The sequence below is a fragment of the Chiloscyllium plagiosum genome, unplaced genomic scaffold (genome assembly GCF_037043375.1).
Source record: "Chiloscyllium plagiosum isolate Xiang-an unplaced genomic scaffold, Cpla_swu_hap1 HiC_scaffold_16, whole genome shotgun sequence".
Classification (NCBI taxonomy): Eukaryota; Metazoa; Chordata; class Chondrichthyes; order Orectolobiformes; family Hemiscylliidae; genus Chiloscyllium; species Chiloscyllium plagiosum.
The window spans coordinates 47,016,331-47,041,204 of record NW_028270154.1 but is presented as its reverse complement, the minus strand read 5'-3'; the positions used below and the strand labels follow the sequence as shown (position 1 = coordinate 47,041,204).

Below are 24,874 nucleotides of genomic sequence, written 5' to 3'. Positions count from 1 at the left end.
GGTGACAGCTGTATCAGGGTCATCCTTTCAAGGAACTCGTATAGTGTGCAGCCTCTCTTCATTGCATCCGCTATCAACCCCACTGCTTCCAGAGGGCAATTCCATGGACGAATCCCTGCAAAACTGCAGTAGATATCAGCAGGCCAGAGTCGTTAATACCTCAGACTTCTAGAGGATGCACAGCACATTCATCAAAGACAATGGAGCAATATACTTAGCAGATTGCCTCTCCCCCATCAGATGATGTCATGGGTGCATCAAAACATAGTGACCATAAGCACAAACATTATATCCACTGAGACAACAAAGGTTTTCTTCAAATTTAAATGTCACATGCAAATTCTGTACATTATATTGATTTCATTTTAATGTGTCCCTCATTGTCATTTATTTGGACTAATTTAATCAGAGAGTAAATTTACAAGCATGTCTCATGTTTGATGTGCACTGAATGTTGTCTCGCGAATTACAGAGTTAGCTTATTGCATCGCCAACCCTACTTGTTTGAAAACAAACAAAAACAAAAAATAGAGCTCTGCATTTCTGAGAGGACATTCCACTCTGGGTTCGGTCAGAAGCACTCCATTCTGACAGTTTCTTGTGTAATGTAGAGCTGTCAGGGAAAAATAACTCATGCCTTCTTTTCACCGTAGTCAGCTGCTGGATTCAGGCATTTAAAGGTCTTGAAAGCTACTGTCAAACGATAAGTACACAAGTTAACGGTGACATTAGGGTGCTGGGTAAGTTGGGTTTTTTTAAAATGTTGAACTTTTATTTTGAACTTCTCCTTTGAAACAAACTCATCCATTCTTAGAGACTGAAGTCATTATCAAAGCACTTGAGGCACGAGGTCGCTCTGGTTTTCTCCACCCTGAGTAGTCCCACTGAGCTTATACTTCCAATCCTATATTTTCCTTTTGGAAAATATTATCTCACACGCATACACATTAAAGTGTATCTGTCACCTGCCTTTGCATTAGTCTGTATATATTTTGCTGAAGATTTTCATATTCCTTTTACTGCCTGTCAAGCCCTTGATTGTTCTGTCATGAGGACAAAAAGTGAGGATGGCAGATGCTGGAGATCAGAGTCTAGTGTGTGGTGCTGGAAAAGCAATAGCAAGTCAGGTAGCACCTGAGGAACAGGAGAATCAACATTTCGGGCATAAGCCATTCCTGAGGAATTCTCCTGCTCCTTGGATGCTGCCTGACCTGCTGTGCTTTTCCAGCATCACACTCTCGACTCTGTTCTGTCATAAGCAAACTTCCTAGATTATAACAACAGCACTGGTATTAGTAACATTCACCTTCATTTGCTTCTTAGAATATTAAGAACACAAGAGAATGGCCTGAAGCATACGCACATTTTACAAATTAATGCAACGTGCAGTCAAAGTATGGTATAGACTTTCAAGATTTTTTTTCAGTTAATTCAAAAGCAAATTGGATGAGTGCCCGCGGCAAAAATCCATAAAGCAAATCAAACAATCATAAAATCGTTAGTAAGAAAGAGGTCATTCTGCTAATTGTGTGGGATCATGTCAGGTCCTGAACAACATGGGCTGTGGTGAGATTTGTGAGAATTACATGCGAAGCCTGGCAAGCCCTACACTGACATTGGGAGCAACTCAATGCATTTCTTATGTATCTGTTGGGCATTGAAGTGAGTTTCTCATTCGGGAGCAGGAAGTTGCCTATTACAGAGGCTTATTGCTTATTAAACACATTACTAACTGTATATCTTGCCTCATTAATATGCAGGTTCCCATCTTATCAGATGTTCACCAGTCAAGAATTCTCAACATGTAGCGCAGTGTGTGTACCTGGCTCGCCACTTACTTCAAATGAAATCCATGTTGAACCCTGGGCACCAATATCTCAGGACATGCTCCATGGACACTAGCCACACACAGTTACATCCACAGACATCCAACATGTACCAGCCTCTAAGAACCCTCGTGGCATGTTTCTAATCGGTGTACAGAATACTTCTGAATTTAAAAGCTGCACAAGGAACCACCACTGCAATGCTGCTGCAAGGACTACACTCAGGGACATGCACCCAGCTCACAAACTGATCCAGACTACATCTTCAGCCTTTTCAATTGCTGTCATAGCTCTCACTCACTTGAAAATATGTAGATGCATAAACTATCCCTTCCACACATTGCCTATTTATGTTTTGCCCTGTCAGACAGACACCAGACACACAGTGCTGCTGTATTGTTGTGCTGTTTAAAGCAGACACTAATCTAGGAAATTTGTCATAGTTGTTAGTACAGTTATCAGTCAAGTCAAGATAGCCTTTATTCACAGGACCTTAACACAATAAGTCAAGGGCAGCCTCCAATAGCAGTGCAGGGGCATGTCTCTGCTCAATCAGCTGCTTAGAGTGGTCAGAGTCAGTATTGTCTCCATATAAGGGGTGAGGACATGAATGTCAGGTAGCCCACCAGCTGCCTTGAGTAATTTTGTCCTATTGGGTTGTTTTCCTCCTAGAATGAGACAGAGGCAGGTATTAGAGAAGATGATAGTGGATGGGACAGCTAATACTTTTGGTGCAGATGGGAAAGTGTCCTGAGAGAGTGAACAGTGAGAGAGCAGGCAGGGTGAATGGATTTGGGTGTTGGGGTGGATAAGACAGAATGAGGGGACATGTTGCAGCCAATTGTGAGAACGGTGGAAGTATCACTGACCTTCTTCCAACATTGCTGTGCATTCTTCCAGGCAGTTGAGACTGCACTGACCCAGGTGGCAACCTGGGACCAGGCTGGTGTGGTCTGGTGTTGTGGCCTCCTCTGCAAGTTTTGAAGAAGAGCTTGGGCAAGCAGAACCTCCAGATCACTGCCTACAAAGTGGGGCAACAATTTTCCCTCATCTGCCATGCCCAGGCCAAATATCAGGAACTGAGCTGGGCAACTCTGAACTGAAGGTGTGCGACAGACTCTTAAAGGTGATGCCAATGCTGGAAATGCATGTCCTTTGCAGGATATACAGACAGGGTCACACTAGTGCAGGAATGATGCATGGTAAGTTGAGAGGGGCAAGGTGTGGGTGTGAGTATCCAAACATTGTAAGACTCAGCTCATCGTGTCTGTAATGGCTGTCTGATCATTTCGAGTTAGTGCAATCTCCTGCCTTTTCCCCTTAACCTCACATGTTGTTTCTATTTAAATAATTATCCACTACCCTCTTGAATACCTTGACTGAACCTGCCACCACCACATTTCCAGGCAGTGCTTTCCAAATCCGGACCATTTACTGTGTGAAAATATTTCTCTCTCCTCATTTTTATTTTTCAAAACACTTTAAAGCTGTACCCTCTGACTCGATTACACTCGAAGGAATGGATAGCTTAACATATAAGTTGGAAGACAGAACTACAGAATCCAAATGAAGGTGATCGGGCTCAGAATTTCCAAGCAAAGCGAGGATGTTGGCATGTTACAATCCTCAGGCCATAATTATGGAACAGTCAGGTAGGTGATGCTAGTTACTTGAAAGCAGCAGATAGCTTGTTAATATCAAAAGGATTCGAAGTAGGTTAAAATCTTCTAGGAGAAATCAGAAGGCCTATTTACGATAACGTTGAGACCAACAGGAACTTTTTAGTCAACCCATGTACTTTCGCACAGTCCAGATTTCAACAGCTACCTGCAGATAGCCACCTGGCTGCAGATTGGATCAATTTGAGGACTCCACTCTCTTTACAATCACCATACCTACATGCCATGACTGTGGCCATAGATTATTCTGTGAAAAGACTCACCCAATAATTATGGTTCACCCACTTTTGTCTATTACCTATTTTTACTCCCAAAAAATGTTACTAAGACGGTGCCTCTAAATTGAAGCCCCCTCTCTCTCCTTTGCCATGGCTGGATCCCACCTCCAAAACAAAAATCCAGCATGTTTTTTTTTTCCAGGACTCTGAGACCAAAAATTTAGTTACTGGATCTAGCAAGGTTAAAACCAATTAACTGTATTTTAGGATGAATAATGGCAGAGTTGAAATTTCCATTGTGATTTGGAGCCAAACTCCCACAATGGACCTCAATGCACCAAGAATATTAGATATTTAATAATTATTTTAAAAAACAAACACAGCAACTGCCAACTTCAGTGAGTGAAAGTCTTTTAATTTAAAACTTGGAATGTGAAGAAATTTTGGCAAGTGCTTCCTAGACTCAGAAAATAACTTTGAGAATGCTCTGTCTCTTACCATGTACCTTAATATAGTGGATTTGTGTCAGACAGGCAAAGGCCTATGTAACTACAAAAGTAACTACAAAATACAAAAGTTATTTTGGAACTACCAAGCCATTTTTGAGTGCACCTACTGTGAAATGTTCTGAGACATACATATGGGTTTCCCAATGGGTATTCCTTTGTTCGCAATTTTAATGGAGAAACAAAAGAGGGAAAACATCTCGGTAAGCAGAGAAAATTGAGATCAGATACATGGAGGATAGAACCGAAACAGAAATACCCACCCAAAGAATTTACATGTCACAGAGATATTATAAATATCTCACTGAGGTTTCTGTGAGAAGAATAAGACAATAGTGGGATGCAGCCAGCTAACACAATCAAGATCATTTGTCCATTGCTGTCAACTGCACTTGACATTGCATGCATGGAAATGCAAATAATTGATACACCCTTTTGGGGAAACTCAGTGATTTATCTCCTTTGGGTATGATAGCAAGGTAACTGCATAAGACAGATTTACTGTTTTATCATACTACTGTACTCGCCACAACACAATAAATGGCCTCCAAATACATTGCAAGTTTATGTCATTCAATCCCATCAGTGTTTATAATGGAAAAGATTTTCATCCCACTGAATGCATCGAATGTATGTGACCACATGTAAAGAAACCATCACAAAGACCAAATTTATTGAAAGTTGATATAGATTCCGCATTTTTAGGAATTCTGCTGTTCCTGAACGCAAGGAAAATAGTCCCCTTGCCATCATGGATGATGGACCCTCTATAATGTAGAGTGATAACTAAGCCATATACCTCTAACAGTTTAGTTGTCAAGAGAACTATCACTAATTTAAAGGGGTGCTTTATGCTTGATAGATCAAAGGGTTCTTTGTAATGTGCTTTAGTATAAATTTCATTCATAACTGTGAATTTGTTGCTTCTTATGCAATTCTGCTATGATTAATTGAACAAACGTGGATTGCTGTTAAGTCTTAATCACTTAGAATGTGTTGCTGGTTTTGATTCTTTAACATGTAAGTTCCAGGACTTCTTTCAAGTCACATCGCATCAGTTGTATGACACTTTGAGTTTTTACTATTAATTCTGTGTCCTGTGATCCTGCCCCACTAGCTAACTGATGAAGGACCAGCACTCTGAAAGCTTGAACTCCCAAATAAACCTGTTGGACTACAACCAGGTGTTGTGTGATTTTTAACCTAAATACATCCCAAGTTTTCTGCATTCCTCCATTTATGGCTTTTTGTGCTCCCTAACTGTCACTGCTCTAACATTGGTGGCAATTTCATTCAGTTGTCTCGGTTCCGAGCTCTGGAATATCTACTCCACCCCTCTCCATTTCATTTTCCTCCTTTAAGACACAGCTTCCCTCTGTGATTAAGTTTTTCATCATCAGACCTAATGTCATCTTTTGGGACTTGATGTAAGTCATAATTTGTTTTATAATGCACTGCTGTGAAGCAATAAGGAACTTTTAAAAAATATATTCTTTATGCATCAGACACTTTCCGATGAATATTACTTATCAGTAATTGGGGACATGGTTATTTATATAATGCTACTGCTGGATGTAGCTTATTTCTTCATCCTTTTGTTTTAAAAACTGGATAACTAAGACCATACCAGGATCCATACTGACCAATTTTGGCAATTTGGTGTTAAAAGGTAGATGGTTAAAAGGTAGTGTATCGACATATCTTTTGGCTCACACTGATGATGCTAGTGTTTGTACCCACCCGAATGATGGATGTCCTCCCCAAAAAATGGAGGAAGGTCTGGCAGTGCTACGGAACTAAAATTCTCAGACATTACATTTGATATTTTTTGGGTCTTTGCTGTGCAAAAATTGATATACAAACACATCTGTCAAAGAGTACTTCAGAGTTAACTTTCTGTCTGTAAGGTGCTCTGAGATGTCCTGAGAATAGGTGACAATATGATTGAATTTTACATCATTTTTGAAAGGGAGAAGAGTGGAAATACTAAGACAAGTATTTTAAACTTAAATAAGGGCAACTACGTGGTTGTGAAAGCTGAGCTGGTTGAACTGAACTGACATACTAAGCTAAGTGTTATCAGGATCAATAGAGAAAATGGACGCTTTTAGGGGAATATTTCAAAATACTCAGAAAAAATATATCCCTATGACAAAGGAAAAATCCGAAATGGAGGACATATGATTTGCAATTAACTGAAGGAATTAAGAAAAGCATCAAACTTAAGGAAGAAGCATAAAATTTTGTTAGCAGATGCACTGTTGCTTATTTAGCAAAATTCACTAGATTCATGAAAGATCCCATCAAACTGGAAAGTAGCAAATATAAATTTTCTACTACAGAAGGAAGAGTGAACCCAGAACTAGTAGACAGCAGTGATGGAGAGAATTCTTTTTCCCTCCGAGGTTGGACAGACTTTGGAATTCTCTCGCTCAAAAGGCAGTTGGATTACTGCCATTGAATATTTTTAAAGTGAAGTTAGATAGATTCTTGTCAGGCAAGGAATCAAAGATTATCATGGGTAGATGGAAATATGGTACTTGCCACACATTCATGATTTTGCTCAATAGTGGAACAGGCTTGATGGGCTGAATGATCTACTTCTGCCTCCTGATCTGCACATTCATTTATGCATTGGACTCAAATGACAGTCTTTCTCTCAAGAATCGGAGAAACATTCTAGTAGTGCTGGGGTGAATATCCTCCGATATTACAGTAACACAAGTAGGTGATGGAGGGAAGTTTCACATTGAAGAGCATGTGTGCTTAGGTGTCGTGCTGGGATGGGAGAACTATTAAATTTGTCACTTTTCAAATTTTATAAACAGTGCAATTGTAACAGTTCAAAACAAAAGTAAGGACAAGACCAGGCAAACTCATAATAAAGAATCATTTTTGAGCCATTCTGTTTTGAAAAGCTTAATCTTTATTAAATGCAAAATAAGACCACTACTTCTCATCACACTCTTTCCATTGATTATAAATCAAAATTTGTGCATTGTTAGGGCATTTTCAGTCATTAATTTTAGTTGTTAGTCATATTATATTCATTACTTGCAGTGTTTGATATTTATTGTTTATATCTGCTCATTCCATAATACAAAAAAATCTGAATCATGCCAAATTCTGCCTATTTCTATTAACCATATCAAAAAACTAGAAGCGCACTGATTTATTTTTGTCTTTCACTTTGTCATGTCACAGCCAAATGGTTGTACAGTTGTTGTGTCTTCATTATTTGTTATTTGTGACATTTCTATATTAGAATGTTTTGCTAGAATATATATTACCGTGCAATACAATCATGGATTGAGGCAACACGTCTAGAATATCAGCTGGAAGGAGATAGAAATGTTTCTACTTAGGATGGTACATATATTGAATTACTACATGATTTTCCATCACTTCTTAAACCTGATATTTGCTTACTCCATCCTAGCATCATACTATTCCAACCAAATGAAAGTCTCTCTTCACCATGATTCATGCACTCCTTTTGAAGTCATGTTGGCAATAGAAATTCCCTCACAAGGAAACCTTTTGTTCCAACTCCACTAGAAAAGAATGCCATTACATATTTCCTACAGTCGTTAAAACTAAAACATTGCCAGTAATAATGCACTTTATCTTCTGAAGCATGCAGATTGCTGAAGGGCAATTTATCTAACATTATATACTTTTAATTCATTAAACACTGACAAATTTGTATCACTAAGGTTTAGGAAAATCTTCTGTTAAGCACATGAACTGCCTATCAAATCACTATTAATATTATATATGTTGCCACTACAAATTTGACAGAGAGAGATTAGCATGCAGATTAATAGCAGATTAGTGGCAGAACAATCAGATTCATTACAAAAATAAGCATTAAAATATCTTGTGCTGGATGTCACAACAACTCACACTCCCGAATAAAATATCAGTCAGAAACTGGCAATTGAAATTAAAGATGCGTGACAACAATAACACAAAGAGGGCAGAAACTGCCCCTCACTGGGAGGAATTCCTACCCTTAAGAGTTGCTATCTGATTTGTATAGCAGGAACTCTAGCAGTGCCATGAACTCTGTAGTGGGCACCTTTGGGAGGGTGGGTGGGGGTGGTGGTGGGGTTGGCAATCTTAGGTAGTGGGGATTAGGGCAAGTGAGTTGGTTTTGGAGATGAGGTGAGCAGGATGGAGGTATTATCACACCTAATAGAGAGTGCCCTCTTCCTTCCCATTATTTGAAAATGTATGTAAAATATGCCCACTCCCATCCATCTGCCCATACCAACTGTATTCTGGCATGGACAATGATTGTTGGGATCAATTCAGCTTGCTAACAAGTCCAATTCACCCTTATTTATTTATTTACATAAGAAGGGCTGATTTCTGATTTCAGAGGCCACACATTCTTTTATATAGAGGTGAGTTCATGGGTGGCTGAGAAGGTGGTAGTCTTGCTACCCCCTGGTTTACATTAACACTAACCAAAAACATGTTCAGTGGGACATGTAATATCCAGCCCATTGTTAAAAGTCTTCTATTTTAAAGCAAATAAATATATCATTTTTGGAAAGTTGAGAACACTGACATTCAGACCAAATTGATTCATCACGAGTTATATTCTTACATTGAATGCTGCAGAAGAGAACATACTTTTCATTTGATGGTACAAAACTTGAGTAATGCTGAAAGAAAGAGACATTTTGTCAAAGCTTTGTCTTATATTAATCAAGATGATTCACCAGAAATAACAAAGGAGAAACTATATTTATACTCTAAGAGAGGATAGTACTGATTGGATGGAAAGTGGACTCTGATCAGTGGTGGTGTTGCCATGATTTGATGTTGACTGACAGAGGCCAAACTTTGTTTACATTTTAAATGAGGCAGATTAACTCTGATTGGTCGAAGCTTTGCCCTGAGAAATGGACCAGACATTGGCTATTATCTATTGTGTTGATTTGAAATAGGTATTTCTGTGCACCTATTCTTTCTGTCTACAAAGAACAAAGAACATATGACAAGCCTGACTACCAATTATAAAATGGTTGTCCACATAATTCTTCACACACTCAGGATTATTTCATGAACGTTTCCCATTGTGGAATCATATCTGATGTTGGATACTATGTTGTGAGTTTTGAGCTTTGACAAAATGGGTCTTTTTTTAGCAATATTAAAAAATATACTTTAGTAGAAGTGACAAGGTGCAGCTATAATACACATTAGAATCGCAAACACAATTCTACAATCATTCTGAAGGTTTATCTTGTTAGCTTATCAAAAAGTATGCATTACATAGTTAAATTAAAGCGGAGTTGGCCATCATTTAAATAATTACAGCATATCGTACATAATTAAGTCTAAATTCTATTTGGCCAGAAATGAAACTAGGGTTGATGACATATTTTGTTCCATCTTACTGAGGATTATATAGAATATAAAGCATAAAAGCAGTTCCTTCAGCCCGACCACTCCATGCTGGCACTCATGCTCCACTTCAACCGCCTCCTGTCCTTCCTCACCTAAGTCTGATACCATCACTTTTTGTCATTTCTCCCTTGTATGTTTATCCAATCTTCCCTTAATTCACCTTACCTACTCTCTGCAAGTTCCACATTTTCATCATTCTCTGAGTAAAAATGATCATCCTGAATTTCCTTGCATCATGCTAGTGGTGGAAAAGGTGGGAAATAGCTGGTGCCTAATTTAGTAGGGCCATCCGGCACAGAGAGATCCACCAAGTAAATGCTGGCATCTTCGCAATAGGCTGTATGGCTGAATGTGTCATTCCTTTCAAGTACTCTTTGACCCCAAGAGAGCACAATAAGGTCCCCCTCCACCCCCGCTAGCCCAACTACCTCCACTCCAGCATTGTATTCCCTCAGCAACCACTTCTCCTACTCCCATAATGAGTCCTGTCTGACTAGTTTCACTACCCCACAGCCCACTCACTTGACTTTGAAATTGTGGCCATCAGTGCAGCCTCATCCTGCAGATTAACTCCAGTGATGCTGCTTAATAGCAAAACTATACATTGGCTGCTGATGACAAAACATGTCCTTGAATCATGTTCTCCACCAAAATGTGATTAAGCACACATCTATACTTTGCCATTGCAGCAGGATGCCTGCCACTCCTGCAATGTCTAGCTCTCTGTTTTCTGCCAATTAATTAGTGGCATAAAAATAGATCTGCAATGTATCAGTGTATAATAACATTTCTACAAAGAATACAACATCTATGTTTATCTGGTTTTCCAGATCCTCTTTCTCCCTTTATTGCCTCAACTGCAAATCAGCACTACTTGAGGGTGGGAGTGTTATGGGCAAGTGTACACGCCCATCTTTGATTATTTATTCGTTATGTGGGTGGTGCTACATGATTCTTAAGCTAAGTTAGCTGTTTTAGCATATATTGATAGTGCATTTTGATGATATTAGGTAGAGAATTCTAGGATTCTGATCAAACAACAATGAAGATTTGGAGGATTGTTGGTAGTGAGGGATGTTGTTTACGTCGGCTTTGGTTAGGTATTTACCGAGATTCCACATGGCAGAATGGTCGGAAAAATTAAAGACGATAGGATACAAGAAAATGTAGTGAGTAATATACAAAATTAGTTCAGTGACAATAGGCTGAGGAGTGGCAGATGAAGTTTAATTTAGATAAATGAAAGGTGCTGCATTTTCGAAAAGCAAATCAGAGCAGGACTTATACACTTAATGGTAAGATCCTGGGAAGTGTTGTTGAACAAAGAGACGTTGGAGTGCAGGTTCATAGCTCCTTGAAAGTAGAGTCACAAGTAGATAGGATAGTGGAAAAGGTGCTTGGTATGCTTTCCTTTATTGGTCAGAGCATTGGGTATAGGAGTTGGAAGGCCATGTTGTGGCTGTACAGGATATTGGTTAGGCCGTTTTTGGAATATTACGTGCGATTCTGGTCTCCTTCCTATTGGAAGGATGTTGTGAAACTTGAAAGGGTTCAGAAAAGTTTTACAAAAATGTTGCCAGGTTTGGAGATTTCAGCTATAAGGGAGAGGCTGAATAGGCTGGAGCATTAGAGGCTGAGGGGTGACCTTTTAGAGGTTTATACGATCATGAGGGGCAGGGACATGGATAGGATAGAAAGACAATGTCTTTTCCCTGGAGTGGGGGAGGCCAGAACTAGAGGTTTAGGATGAGGGGAAAAAGATATAAAAGGGACCTAAGGGGCAACTTTTTCACACAGAGGGTGCTGCGTGTATGGAATGAGCTGCAAGATGAAGTGGTGGAGGCTGGCATAATTGTAACATATAAAAGGCATCCAGCTGGATATATGAATAGGAAGTGTTTAGAGGGACATGGGCCAAGTGCTGGCAAATGGGACTAGATTAGGTTAGGATATCTAGTCAGCATGGACGAGTTGGACCGAAGGGTCTGTTTCCGTGCTGTACATTTCTATGATTCTATCACAAAAAACAAACAGCCTCCGCCAACAGCTGGCTTTGGGAATGGAAAGTGGTTTCCAGGGGATTCCAGGTGTCAGGATTAGGTTCTTTGCTAATGGTGGCAGATAATAATGATTTAACTTAATGTGGGAGGCAGTATTGGGAAATATATAGATGATACAAAAATTGACCAGGCAATTCATGGTGAAGATCATGAATATCAAATCCAGGGCATAACAATGGTTTGGTTCAGTAGGCAGACAAGTAACAAATGAATTTTAATCCAGAGAACAGCATGGTTGTGTGCTTGGGTAGGGAAAGCAAAGAAAGAGAGTACATAATAAATGGAGGGTATTGAGAAGTGTGATAGAAGCGAGACACCTTAGACTGCATCCCCATGATCCCAGAAGACATAGGGCAGGTAGATAAAGTGGTAAAGAAGGTATATGGGATGCTTCTATTCATAGGGAATATGGAAACAGGAATGTGAGGCGAGAACCTTATAATAACTTGCTGGTTAGGGTAATGTTAGGGGTTTTGTGCATAGTTCTAGTCACCATATTACAAGAAGGATGTAATTGCTGTAGCAACAGTACAGAGGAAGTGTACAAGAATGTTGCCAGGGATTGAAAACCGCAACAATGAGGAACGTTTGAATATGCTATGGTTGTTTTCCTTAGAATAAAGGACTCTGACAGATGGCTTAATTAAGGTGTACAAATTGAACTCTATTTTTCCTCTACCTAGTGCAGTTTAAAAATTATACTTAGTAGCCATAGTGTGCTGGTGGTGGAGGGAAAAATATTGATTCAGTGCCAATGATCTCATCAATTAAAATGTTTTGCTTTTCAGTGGTGTTAAATTTCTTGAGTATCGTTTGAGACAAATGGCGATTTATTCAATCACATATCTGATTTGAGCTTTGTAGATACTGAAGAGGCTTCATCGGGTCAATTATCAGAGAAATTCTTTCTTGCATTTGTAGCCATAAACTGTTATGGTTACTCTAGTTAAGATTTTGTTCAAATGTTATCTGTGATATGTTGATGGTGGTAACTTGACAAGGAGGCATCAAACATAAATGCTGTTGTTTTCAGTTTGTTATAGATAGTCATTAACTTGAACCTATGCAACAGTAATGATACTTATCAATCCAAGGTTCGATATTAGAGAAGCCTTGCTGGAGGTTGCATTGAGACTGACTTGCATAGAATGATCATAGCACAGAAAGGAAGTATTTAGCTATTTATTGCCATGTTCTCTGCAAAAAGCGCATCATCCAATCCCAGTCTATTGCCCTTTCTCCACAGCACTGCATGTTTTCCCCTTCAAGTGTTTTCCCAATTCCCTTTTGAAAGCCATGATTGAATATGTTCCTCTCAGACTTTCAGGCAGTACACACCAGACTCTTATCACTCGTGCATTATAAACGATTTATTCTTTTTCCTTTTTTTTTCAAATACCTTAGGGTATATAATCTGATTCTGAATCCTTTTGCCAATATTGTGAGCTCCTCTTTGTCCAGATCTATAAGGATTTTGAACATCTCTATCAAATAGGAAATTGTTGGAGAAGATTCTTAAGGGGCAAGAGTTACTCACATTTGGAAAAGAATGGACTTATTGGGGATAGTCATAATGGCTTTGTGCAGGGGAGGTCTTGTCTCACAAAACTGAGTTCTTGAGGAAGTGACAAATTGATGAGGCTAGGGCTGTGGATGGTGTCTACATGAACTTTACTAAAGCATTTGACAAGATCCCTCATGGTAAGCTGATCCAGAAGATTAACTCATATGGGATCCATAAATTAATAAGTTGGATAAAAAAACTGCTTGGTCTTAGAAGACAGAGGGTAATTATCGAGGGGTGTTTTTCTGACTGAAGGTATGTGAGCAATGGTGTTTCACAAGGATCATTTCTGGAACCTCGTTATATATGTTATATATATAAAAATGATTTGGATGAAAATGTAGGTGGTCTGATTATTATGTCTACAGATGACATGAACATTTGTGCGGTTGTGGATAGTGAGGAAGGGTGTCAAAGGATACTTGTTGGAAATTTGGGCAGAGAACTGGCAGATGGAGTTTAGTTGAGCAAGTGCAAAGTGATGCATTTTGGGAGGTCAAATGCAAGAGGAAAACAAAGTAAACAACAACCTTAGGAGCATTGATATACTTAGGAATCTTGGGGTGCAACTCCATAGCTCCTTTAAAATGACAAGACAAATTGATAAGGTGGTAAAGAAAGCAAATGGCATGCTTGCCTTCATTTGTTGGCAAGTCATGCTGCAGCTAGAAAAATTTCAGGTCGGTCACCTTGAGTATTGTGTATAATTCTGGTTGCCACACTATTGGAAGGATGCAAAGGTTTCAGAAAGTGTATAAAAGATGCTTACTAGGATGCTGCGTGAATTGGAGTGCATTAGCTAAAAGGAGAAGTTTGTCAAAACTTGGATTGTTTTCCCTCCAGTGTCGGAGGCTGAGGGAACAACTTGATTGCAGTATATAAAATAAGAAGCATGGACACGGTGGATAGTCAGAGTCTTTTTCCCAGGGTGGAAATGTCAAATACCAGGGGGCATAGGTTTAAGGAGATGTACAAGTTAAGTTTTTTTTAATATCGAGGGTGGTAGGTGTACTCATTGTAACACGATCAGCCAGGTGGACCTCAGAGTATGAGTTTCCTGATTGGGGCTGTTAATCTGGTCCAATTATGGTGCCCTGACTGACAGTGTCAGACATCCTGTTCACTCTGAGAGGTGACTCTGAGGGAGCTGGATCAGTGTCAAGGACTCTCCACATGTAAATAAAAGGTGACTTGGTGATAGGATACAGGCCTCTGTTGATTTATTTTGGTCTGTGCCTGATACAAGCTGCCAGGGGAGGTGACAGACAAATAAACAGTCAGGAAATAGAGGGATAAGGACCATGTGCAGGCAGTTGGAATTAGTTTAGAATAGCATCATAATTGGCACAGACACAGTAGGCTGAAGGGTCTGTTCCTGTGCCATACTATTCTAAGTTCTATATTGTGTTCTAACCTATTCTGCTCTAAGAACTGGCTTATCCAATCTATCCATGTGACTGACATCCTCACCCAGGAAAAATCTTATACATCTCCTCTAAAGCATTCACATTCTTCCAAAATTACCATTCTCAGAATTGGATACATGCTCCAATCAAGGGCAAACTAGTGTTTTATCAAGACTTATCATGACATCCTTGCTTTTGTACTCTATGACTCTAAGCTGAGACTCAGTAAAGGATTTTGCAGAGCTTCATTTTAAGCAAGTATATTTGTTTCCATATTATTATTTCTTAAGTAACCCAAGCTAACTGAAAATGGTATAACTAACAAAACTGCAGTAGTCCCTTGGCTTTACATCTCTTTCATTGTAGTGGCCTCTTGTTACTCACAAGCCTGCAAGATAACTTTGCTATATTCAGTTAGTATTGAGACTTGGTCAGGTTTATTATGCACATAGATCTTTCAAATTTTAAATCATGATAATTTCTATAAATTGCAACATAGATTGGTTCCCTGGTAGCATTGGAATTTGAATGAGAATATTTTAACATTCATATCATTAGTTTACAATTCATTTAAAAATCTTTAATGTCTAGGTTTGCACAGAAACCAACATAAACAACATTTCTAAACAAAAGTTCAAATAATTACAATTATACTTGGACAACATAGGATTGAAAATTGGTTGTACTTTCTCATTTCATCTTTCTCGAAGTCAGGAATGTCATAGTTAGACCCATTACAAATCTGTTCTCTCAAATATACAAGATATCATTGCTGCGAGCTATCTAAACAAAAAACATTAGCACGTGGTGCCGAAATTCCTTTCACTATTCCACCAGCAACTTCCCATGAGCACATTAGCCCCAGTTATATTGATGCGGAAATCATTCAAATTATTCCTGTAGACATTTTAATGATGTCTATTACCTTGGCACCAGGATGTGGGAGCCCATAGAAACACCAGTCCATACTCTTGAATATCAAACATGCTGGATTTCTATACTTTGCTTTACCCCAACAATCTGCCCTCACTTCCCCCAATCTTGTACAATCATTTGCCCCAGAGTGCCAACGACACTCTCCCAGGGGTGTTTATGTGCACATTCCTATTTAGCACTAAAAATCAACTTGACAATGCAACAAACCTGGTAGATTCCTGTGCTACCTGCCTCTTGCTGCAACTTTGAATGGCCAATTATTTATCATTTTCCTGTCCTTTGCAGCTGTAGCTCACTACAAAGTGACTACCTCCTAGAACCACTCTGTGTGAATTCCCAGCATTTCAGATATCCCACTCGGTATCCAGCCGCTCAAAATTTTAATTACTGGAGACACTTCCTGCTACGTTCTGCATGATTTCTAAGGACAAATAGAAAGTCCTGAAAATTTCTCATGAATTACAAACAACATATCTAGCTTTCCCAACAACTCATTTAAATGTTTGTTTAATTATAGGTTTTTTTTTTAGTTTTGTACACCTATTTATTATTCAATTATTTATGCATAGTCAATTTTTATTTAATGCATTTCTGATCCTATTAACGTTGGTATCATTTATCATCTCATTATGTCTAATTGATGACCCTGATTTATTTATTTACTGTTGCTCTTGGTTTCAAGTTCTTAGCACTTCTATACAAAATTCCCAGTCTCACCCAATTTACCATAACTTATTTCCAAAAATGCAATTTTGGAAATTATGAACATTACATAGGTTTGATGAAAGTAAAGGATTATTATAGGGAGAGAGTCTTTAGGCTGCAGGCAGAAGGTGGCTGAATGGACTTGTCAATTATCCAGAAATTTAAATCTGGCCAACAAATTAAAATAAGCGTAACTGAATAGCGATCAGGATAAAAACCACCAAAGACGAAGGAACCAAAATAACTGACCCAGTCAATGCATACACTCAGCATCAGATAGTGATCCTATGATCATCAGCAGCAAGGCAGAACATACCACAAATTGGCTAATAGCCAGCAAAAGTTTTGAATAAACTGATTACATGTTTGGGAATGTTGCACTTCTGTACTGGAGCTCAAAATTGGCATGCATTCATAGAAACTCCTGTGATTAGAAGTTACTTTTGAGCGATCTGTTCTAAGATGTTATAACACACTGCAAGAGCAGGTGAGACTTAAACCTCAACCTTTCAGGCAAGAGGTAGGATCAATCAATTGGAGAATAAATACATTGGCTTAAGAAACTTTGACCTAATATCTATCATGCAGGGACAAGAATGTTTGGTGAGAAAAGCAGATTGTCAGTTAAAGGCTTGGGCCCTTTTGAGCAGCAAATCATGTCATTCAAGAAATTCATTCAGAAATGGCTATGGTCATGTGATTATCATTTATGTATGTCACAGATATCAATATGTGATACAAACTCCTAATCAAATCACTGAAGAATTTGAAAATAGTAGCATTTACTATACATCTCTACTAAACTAGAAAAATGAGTGTGCTTACAATCCCAGGTGATGTCATATTAGGTCAGGATGATCACTTGTCCAAAATGCACTTGCAGAGCATACACGTAAGGAACAAAGGATCAAAAATTGTCCAGCCAAGAGTCTCCATTATCCAATTAAACCATGATTGAGTTGTATTTCAACTCAATTTGCCTGCCTTATCTCCAGCAGTACATTGAAATCAGTTTTATATACAACTGTGCCCACATACTTTGTTTTATTCACTGTTCTTTGTTGACTATCCTTCATTTGTACAAGTCATTAGCACATTCCTCTTAAGACATTTTGAGAAGCTTTGAGAACATTACTCTTAATTAAGTTGTGCATACATTTTATCAATAATCTTTCAATGTAATATGGCAAAGAAATAGAAACATTGCCAGGAAATAAAACTGTGCTTTGGAAGGAATTTATTTTGTTATTTAACAAAAATATGATTGTGTAAATTAATAAGTCCTAACATATTCCAAACAACAAAATTGGATGGCAGATTCTTCTGTATTTCTCCCAAGGACATGTACGTTGATAAATTAACAAAATTAAAATATACAATCATTGAATTCTACAGTACTACAAGAAGGAAGCCATTCAACCCATCATGTCTGCACCTGCTCTTGAAAGAACAACCCAGCTAGTGTAATTCACCAGCCCTTTAAATTTTTCACTTTCAAATTTATATCCAGCTCTTTTCAACCCTCCCATGGAATTCACATGCACTACTCTCTCAGGCAGCGCATACCAAATCCTCACAACTCTCTGAGCAAAGAAGTTACTCTTCATCTCACTCCTAGCTCTCTTGCTGACAATTTTGAAATTGTGACCCATAATTACTGACATACCAACTAATGGAATCAGAATATCCTTCTTTATCTTGTTAAAATTGTTCAAAATTTTGAACAGCTTAATAAGATCTCCTCTTAATCTCTGCTCCAAGGAGAACATGCCCAAATTCTCTAATCCAATCTGTCATTCCTGTTGTCATTCTAGCAAATCTCCTTTGCACCCTCTCCAAGGCTTTAACACCCTTCCTTAAATCCCATCACTCCCTTGCTTTTATACTCTATGTCTCTATTTATAAACTCAAGGATCTTACAAGCCTTCTTAACAACTGTTTCAACTTCAGAGATTTCTGCATTGAACCCCAATATCCTTCTGCTCCTGTACTCTCTGCAAAGTTGAGCTTGTATTGTCTCTGTGTCTCTTCTGAGTCACAGAGACATACAGCATGGAAACAGACCTTTCAGTCCAACCAATCCATAATCCCAAACTAAACTAGTCCAACCTGACTGCCTCTGGCTCACTTCCCTCTAAACCTTTCCTTATCATGTATTTATCCAAATGTCTTTTAAACATTGTAATTGTACCCACATCAACCACTTCCTCAGGAAGTTTATTCCAACGTGAATCACCCTCTGTGTAAAAAATTTGCCTTTTTTAAAAAATCTACCTCTTCTCACCTTAAAAATATGCCCCCTGGTCTTGAAATTCCCTGTCCTCGAGAAAAGACAACTATCACAAACTCTATCTATCCCTCTCATTATTTTATGAGGACGTCGCCTCTCAACCTCCTATGCTCCAGTGAAAAAGGTCCCAGTCTTTTCAGCCTTTCTTTATAACTCAAACCTTCCATGCCCATACCTGGTAAATCTCTTTTGAACCCTCTTCAGCTTGAAAAATCCTTCTGATAACTGGGTGACCAGAAGTAATTTTCTTAGGCAGAAAACTAGCCACCCAGAATACACGAATACCAATTAGCCACCAATGTACGTGACCCACTATCACTGGTATCCTTACACACAAACAAAGAAGGACACCACTTCAACTGGGAAAACACATCCATCCTACGACGCTAAACAGGGACATGCATGAGAATTCCTAAAGGCCTGGCATTCAAAACGGAACTCCATGAATAAACCACATTGATTTGGACCCCACTTACCAATCTCTGAGAAAAAGAACTGGAAATGATATTACCCACCTTAAGAGACCAAGACACATAAATAGAAAACGGGACATAACACCAGCGCTTCACCAGAGGCTCACTAATGATGTTACCAAGCATGGTGACGAAATGTCAGAAAACAAACCTTCCAGCTCAGCGAGCACCCGTACAACCTGAACCTCAACCTGAGCTACAAATCTCAAAAATCACAAATGCCCATCTATAACTTTGCACTGTTTCTTATCTTTGAGCTAATTTCTAATCCTCTGCTGCCAAGAACCCATCAATCTCAAATTGCTTATCAACTAGCAATGTAGAATCATATCAAATGTTGTCTGAAAGTCAAAATATATAACTCATACATCAATACGCTCATCTACTGCCTGTATCACCTTGTCAAAGAATCCAATTAAATTTGCCAGGCATGACCTGATGTTGACTGTCTAGATTTAACTTATTTTTCTCTAAGTGTGTATTTACCTTGCCTCATATTAGGGTTTCCATCAGTTTTCCCACTATTGACCTCATTCTGTCAGGCCTTTAGCTTCATGGGTTATTCTTTGCCACTTTCTTAAACAATGGTATCACATTTGCAATCCTCCAGTGCCATGGGACTAATCCTGTGTTCAGAGGCACCTGGAAAATTTCTGTCAAAGGCTCTGCAATTTGCTCCTTCATGTCTCTCAGCTACCATCCCAATCTGGCCCAGCGATCTCTCTACCTAGAATGCTGCCAAACATTTTTGCACTTTTTCAATGTGCTGCTCTGTTGCTCAACACCCACATTTTCAACTCAGCCAATGTCACCAATTTCTAATTTGGTGAAGCCAAAAGCAAAGTACTCACATAGTATCTCTGCCATACCCTTTGCTTCAGTAAGCAGTTTACTCTGCTTGTTCCTTATGGGCCACACTTTATTCTTCACTAATCTTTTAGTATTAATATGTTTTAAGAACATTTTCCAATTTGTTTTCGCACAACCTGCAAACCTTTACTCATACTTCCTTGTTTAAGCCTTAGCCTCACTTGTGCATTTGATATACTTTTGCTGATTGTGATTGCTATAATTATTCAATGTGCATCATATACCTCCTTTCTCTTCTTTATTTTCTCATCACTATTCTTAGACATTCAGGGTACACTAGCTTTTGATACCCTGTGTTTATTGTTCACAGGTATGTACCTAGCTTGTACCCAATTTATATCTCTTCTATTGCTTTATCTGCCAAAATGTGTTTCTATATCAACATGTTCCAGTTAAACTTTTGGACACCTAAAATCTGCCATTTTCCAGTCTGGGATATTAATCATTGACTTTTATCCTTTTCCAACTTAATATGTTACCCATTATATTATGATCACTATTTCCCAAATGCTCTCCCACTCTCATGTTCTCCACCTAGTCTACCTCATTCCTAGAACCAGAACCAGCACAGATTCTTCCTTGCAGGGCTGGAAATATACTGTTCCAGAAAGTGCCCCTTCACATATTGCAGAAATCTCTCCCCTTTCGTACCCCCCACATTACCTCTTTCCCACTCTACCCTCGGCTAATTGAAATCACCAACTATCACAACTCTACTTGTCCTGCAGATTTCCATAATCTATCTACAAATGCTCTCTTCTACTTCCTCCCAAATATTTGGAAGCCTATAATAAATAAAAACAAGGTAACTGCACCCTTCCTGTTTCTCACCTCCAACCATATAGATTCTAATTCAGTAACTGCATCTCATTCAAGCTCACCAACACTATATTTGACCAAGATTGCTACAGCTCCTCCCTTTTTACCCACTCTGTTTCTACTAAAAACCTTATAACTGGGATGTGGTATCCACTCCTAGCTTGAGCCATGTTTCTCTTAATACTATTTTGTCATATCATCCGGAGCAATTTTGGCTTCTAATTCCCCAATATTGTTCACGATACTCTGTGTACTTACATACACAAAATTTAAACCTGCCCCACCTCTTTCTTACCCATTGGAAGATGACCTTTTCTTTGTTCACAGTCAATACTCAAGCCTTCCCTTACTTATTTTCCCCCATCTTGTCTCCTTTGCCCTCCCTGGCACTTTCAAAACAAGGCCCATTCGTCAACCCACTCCCCTGCCTTCTAAGTATAAATTCACCCACTATTCTATTTACTTTCTCAGCCAAGAAACTAGACAATGTTACCCAGCATGGTGACGAAACATCTGAGAACAAATCTACCAGCTCAGCATTCAAATGTATAACCTGAATATTGCAATTCATTTACAAGCAAAAAAAGTCAAAAGTTATATTTTGCACTTAAATATAAATTTTGACCAACAATCATAGTGCATTTAAATGTCTGAATATAATGTTCCATTTATTCAGTAGTATTTTTAACTAAATATGCAACAGACAAAATAAATTATTTAAACAGAATTATATAGAATTATCAGCACAGAAACTGCTGTTTAATCCATTTGACTAAAAGGATCTCTGCTGGTGTTCAGTCCTCATACAAACCCCTCCCCTTTAAATCACCACTCCCAATGCTATTTATATTTTTCTCTTTAATATGCGCATTAAGATTCTCTTTAAACACACTTATTGTTCAACGACTTCATGTGACAATGAGATCCACATTTTCAGCATTGTCTACATATATATGTTCTTCCTAAATCCATGCATATCCAATATTTAGTCCTCATTGTTCTGGACTTACCTACAGTTGGAACAGTTTCTCCAAATCAACCTAATTGAAATGCTTCATTATGTTAAATAGTTCTACCTGTCAAAGTCTTGAGTCTCAAAAGTAACAGAGAGTAGGGAGTGGGCAGAGGTAGGTAATGTGTGGGGGAAGGCAGACATGGTGGTGCTTATGGAGAGCTATCGTTCAGCAGTGATCCTTCCAAATATATACTGAAGATTTGAGAATGGTGTGGGATGGGATTTTGGGTTCAGACTCAGGCCCTGGAGACAGAGAAATCGTGCTGGGTAGTGGTAGGGGTGTCTGATCAAGGGGATGGAAACAGGTAAGCTTGGCGGACTAGGGAAGCACTCCTGCTCCTCCTGACCCACAAGTAGTGCTGGAAAGGCACTTACCTGTTCCATCCAGCCGTTCGCGCCTCCCTTCACCTTTCGGATTTCCCGAGGTTCGGGAAACCCGGTTTGCCATCGTTAAATCTGCAACAGAGATAAAATCTTAGGCACGCAGCCTCATTAAAATAATTTAAATGACCAATCTGCCTGAAGAGGACAGATGAGTCACATTCCTAACCCACCTCAATTAATACTGGAAGTGGGCCTATCAAAGGTGGATTGAGATTAGTTTTCCCATTTTTCTCTATTTTCTCACTTTTTATGGCCATATCAAAATTTTGTGTTGCTATTTTTAACAATGTAGATTTCTGTTATAGCAAATTTCTTTGCTGCTTTAATCCATTTAATTTCTTATCCTACACGGAATATTATTTCTAACAAAATACCTCCCTTGACTTCCATATTATAAACAGCACCAATCAATGTAGTATTACTAAAGAATTTTAACACAAGACTTCCAATTGCAGAGTCCAAATTATTTGTGTATGTGGTCTTAATACACATCCCAAATGGGATGACACTTTGAATCTCCTACAACACCAAGAAATCTCCCTTAACTTTCATTCTCTGCTCTCAGTTTTTTTGGCAATCTTCCAATCTATTCCATTACTTGGCCACTGACTCTACCCGCTGGAAACTTTGTGTGAATCAGTTAAGTGACATCCTGTCAAGCATATTTTATAGTTTTTCAGATAATCAATTATTTTCAATTGTAAAAATGGATGGTTAGCACAGAATACTTAAATATTGGAAAATATTGTCTGAGCTTTTCTTCCACTGGCAGATTAGCAGATGGCCAAGGCTAGCACCTTTGCTTGTGTTATTGCCGCTAACCCACTGCTAATTTCATTCTTGGAGATAATACTGTTTCTCATAGGCTCACAGCCACCAGGATAGAGATGAATTCAATGCTACACCCTTCTTAAAGGCACACATGTTTCTGTAGATCAGCAATCAAAACATCAAGCAGCCTTTAGAGTGTCAGTTGTTAAAAGGGCTGACAGATCTTTTGAGACATCCAAGCAGGTTCTTTTGATGAAGCTGATTCTTGCTCTATCCGTCGATAAAGATGCAATTAGCAAGTTTTGATAAGATTTGTAGCTCAGGCTAGGTTCTGGATGTAGGTTTGCTCGCTGAGCTGGGAGGTTCATTTCCAAGTGTTTCGTCACCCTACTAGGTAGCATCTTCAGTGGGCCTCAGGCAAAGCAGTGTACATGATTCCTGCTTTCTATTTATATGTTTGGGTTTATTTGGGTTGGTAATATCATTTCCTGTGGTGATGTCATTTCCTGTATTTTATCTCAGGGAGTGATAGATGGCGTCTAACTAGATGTGTTTGTTGATAGAAGCATAGCATTCCAACAGGAATTCTATAAATTCTCGTGTGTCTCTCTGTTTGGCTTGTCCTAGAATGGATGTGTTGTCCCAGTCGAAATGGCGTCCGTCCTTATCTTTATGTAAGGATACTAGTGAGAAAGGGTCATGTCGTTTGTGGCTAGCTGGTCTTCATGTATCCTGGTGGCTAGTTTTCTGCCTGTTTGTTCAATGTAGTGTTTGTTACAGTTCTTGCACAGTATTTTGTAAATGACATTAGTTTTGCTTGTTGTCTGTATAGGATCTTTCAAGTTCATTAGCTGCTGTTTAAGTGTTTTGGTGGGTTTATCGGTTACCATGATACCAAGGGGTCTGAAATGACCGCCAGACCACTCAGACCCCTTGGCATCATGGGAACCGACAAGCCCATCAACACACTAAAACAGCAGCTAATGAACTTGAAAGACCCTATACAGTTAAAAAGCAAAACTAATGTCATTTACAAAATACTGCGCAAGAACTATAACATACACTATACTGGACAAACAGGCAGAAAACTAGCCACCAGGATACATGAACAACAACTAGCCACAAAATGACATGACCCTCTCTCACTAGTATCCTTACATAAGATAAGGAAGGACACCACTTCAACTGGGACAATACATCCATCCTAGGACAAGCCAAACAGAAACAATGATGAGAATTCCTAGAAGTATGGCATTCCAACAGGAACTCTATCAACAAATACATCGAGTTAGACCCTATCTACCACCCCATGAGAAAAAGAACAAGAAATGACATCACCACAGGAAATGACATCACCAACCCAAAGAAACCCAATCATATAAATAGAAAGCATGAATCATGTACACTGCTTTGCTTGAGGCCGACTGAAGATGTTACCTAGTAGGGTGACGAAATGTCTGGAAATGAACCTCCCAGCTCAGCGAGCCAACCTACATCCAAAGATGCAATTATTTTTAATCAAAGGTACCTGCCATCCAGGCTCCCTTTGAACCATACTCTTGTTTTTGGCAAATGAAACTAAAGGGTTTGCTATCACTGCTCCCTCAGTACAGTTTTAGGATAAAACAGCAGATTATGATCACAGTTAAACAACTGGAGCTCAAAAGGACCATGATACTGTTAGGCAGCATTCTTGTTGCCTACAATTTAGTGCTGAAGTTTCCCAGTTAAGGACAAGAGGCCAGTGAGTAAACCCATGACCACGTATAAATTGTTAAAAATCACACAACAACAGGTTGTATTCCAACAGGTTGATTTAGAAGCACTAACTTTTGGAGTGCTGCTCGTTGATCAGGTGATGGTAGTGTGTAAGATCATAAGGCTACAGATTCTGTGTCTTATGATCTTATACTCTACAACCACCCGATGAA

The 24,874-nt window shown here is 38.9% G+C and overlaps 1 protein-coding gene across 4 annotated transcripts in view; it reads right to left on the bottom strand.

Annotated features, from left to right (window-relative positions):
* LOC122556672 (protein phosphatase 3 catalytic subunit alpha) overlaps positions 1-24,874 on the bottom strand; it is a 426,923-nt gene that overhangs the window by 210,280 nt on the left and 191,769 nt on the right. For 2 of the 4 annotated variants that reach the window (XM_043703683.2, XM_043703682.2), the window contains exon 3: positions 22,164-22,244. The exons of the other annotated variants lie outside the window; for them this stretch is intronic. In XM_043703683.2, coding sequence (XP_043559618.1) covers positions 22,164-22,244 — 81 coding nt within the window. The remainder of the gene's footprint in view (positions 1-22,163; positions 22,245-24,874) is intronic. 4 annotated transcript variants of the gene reach the window in all.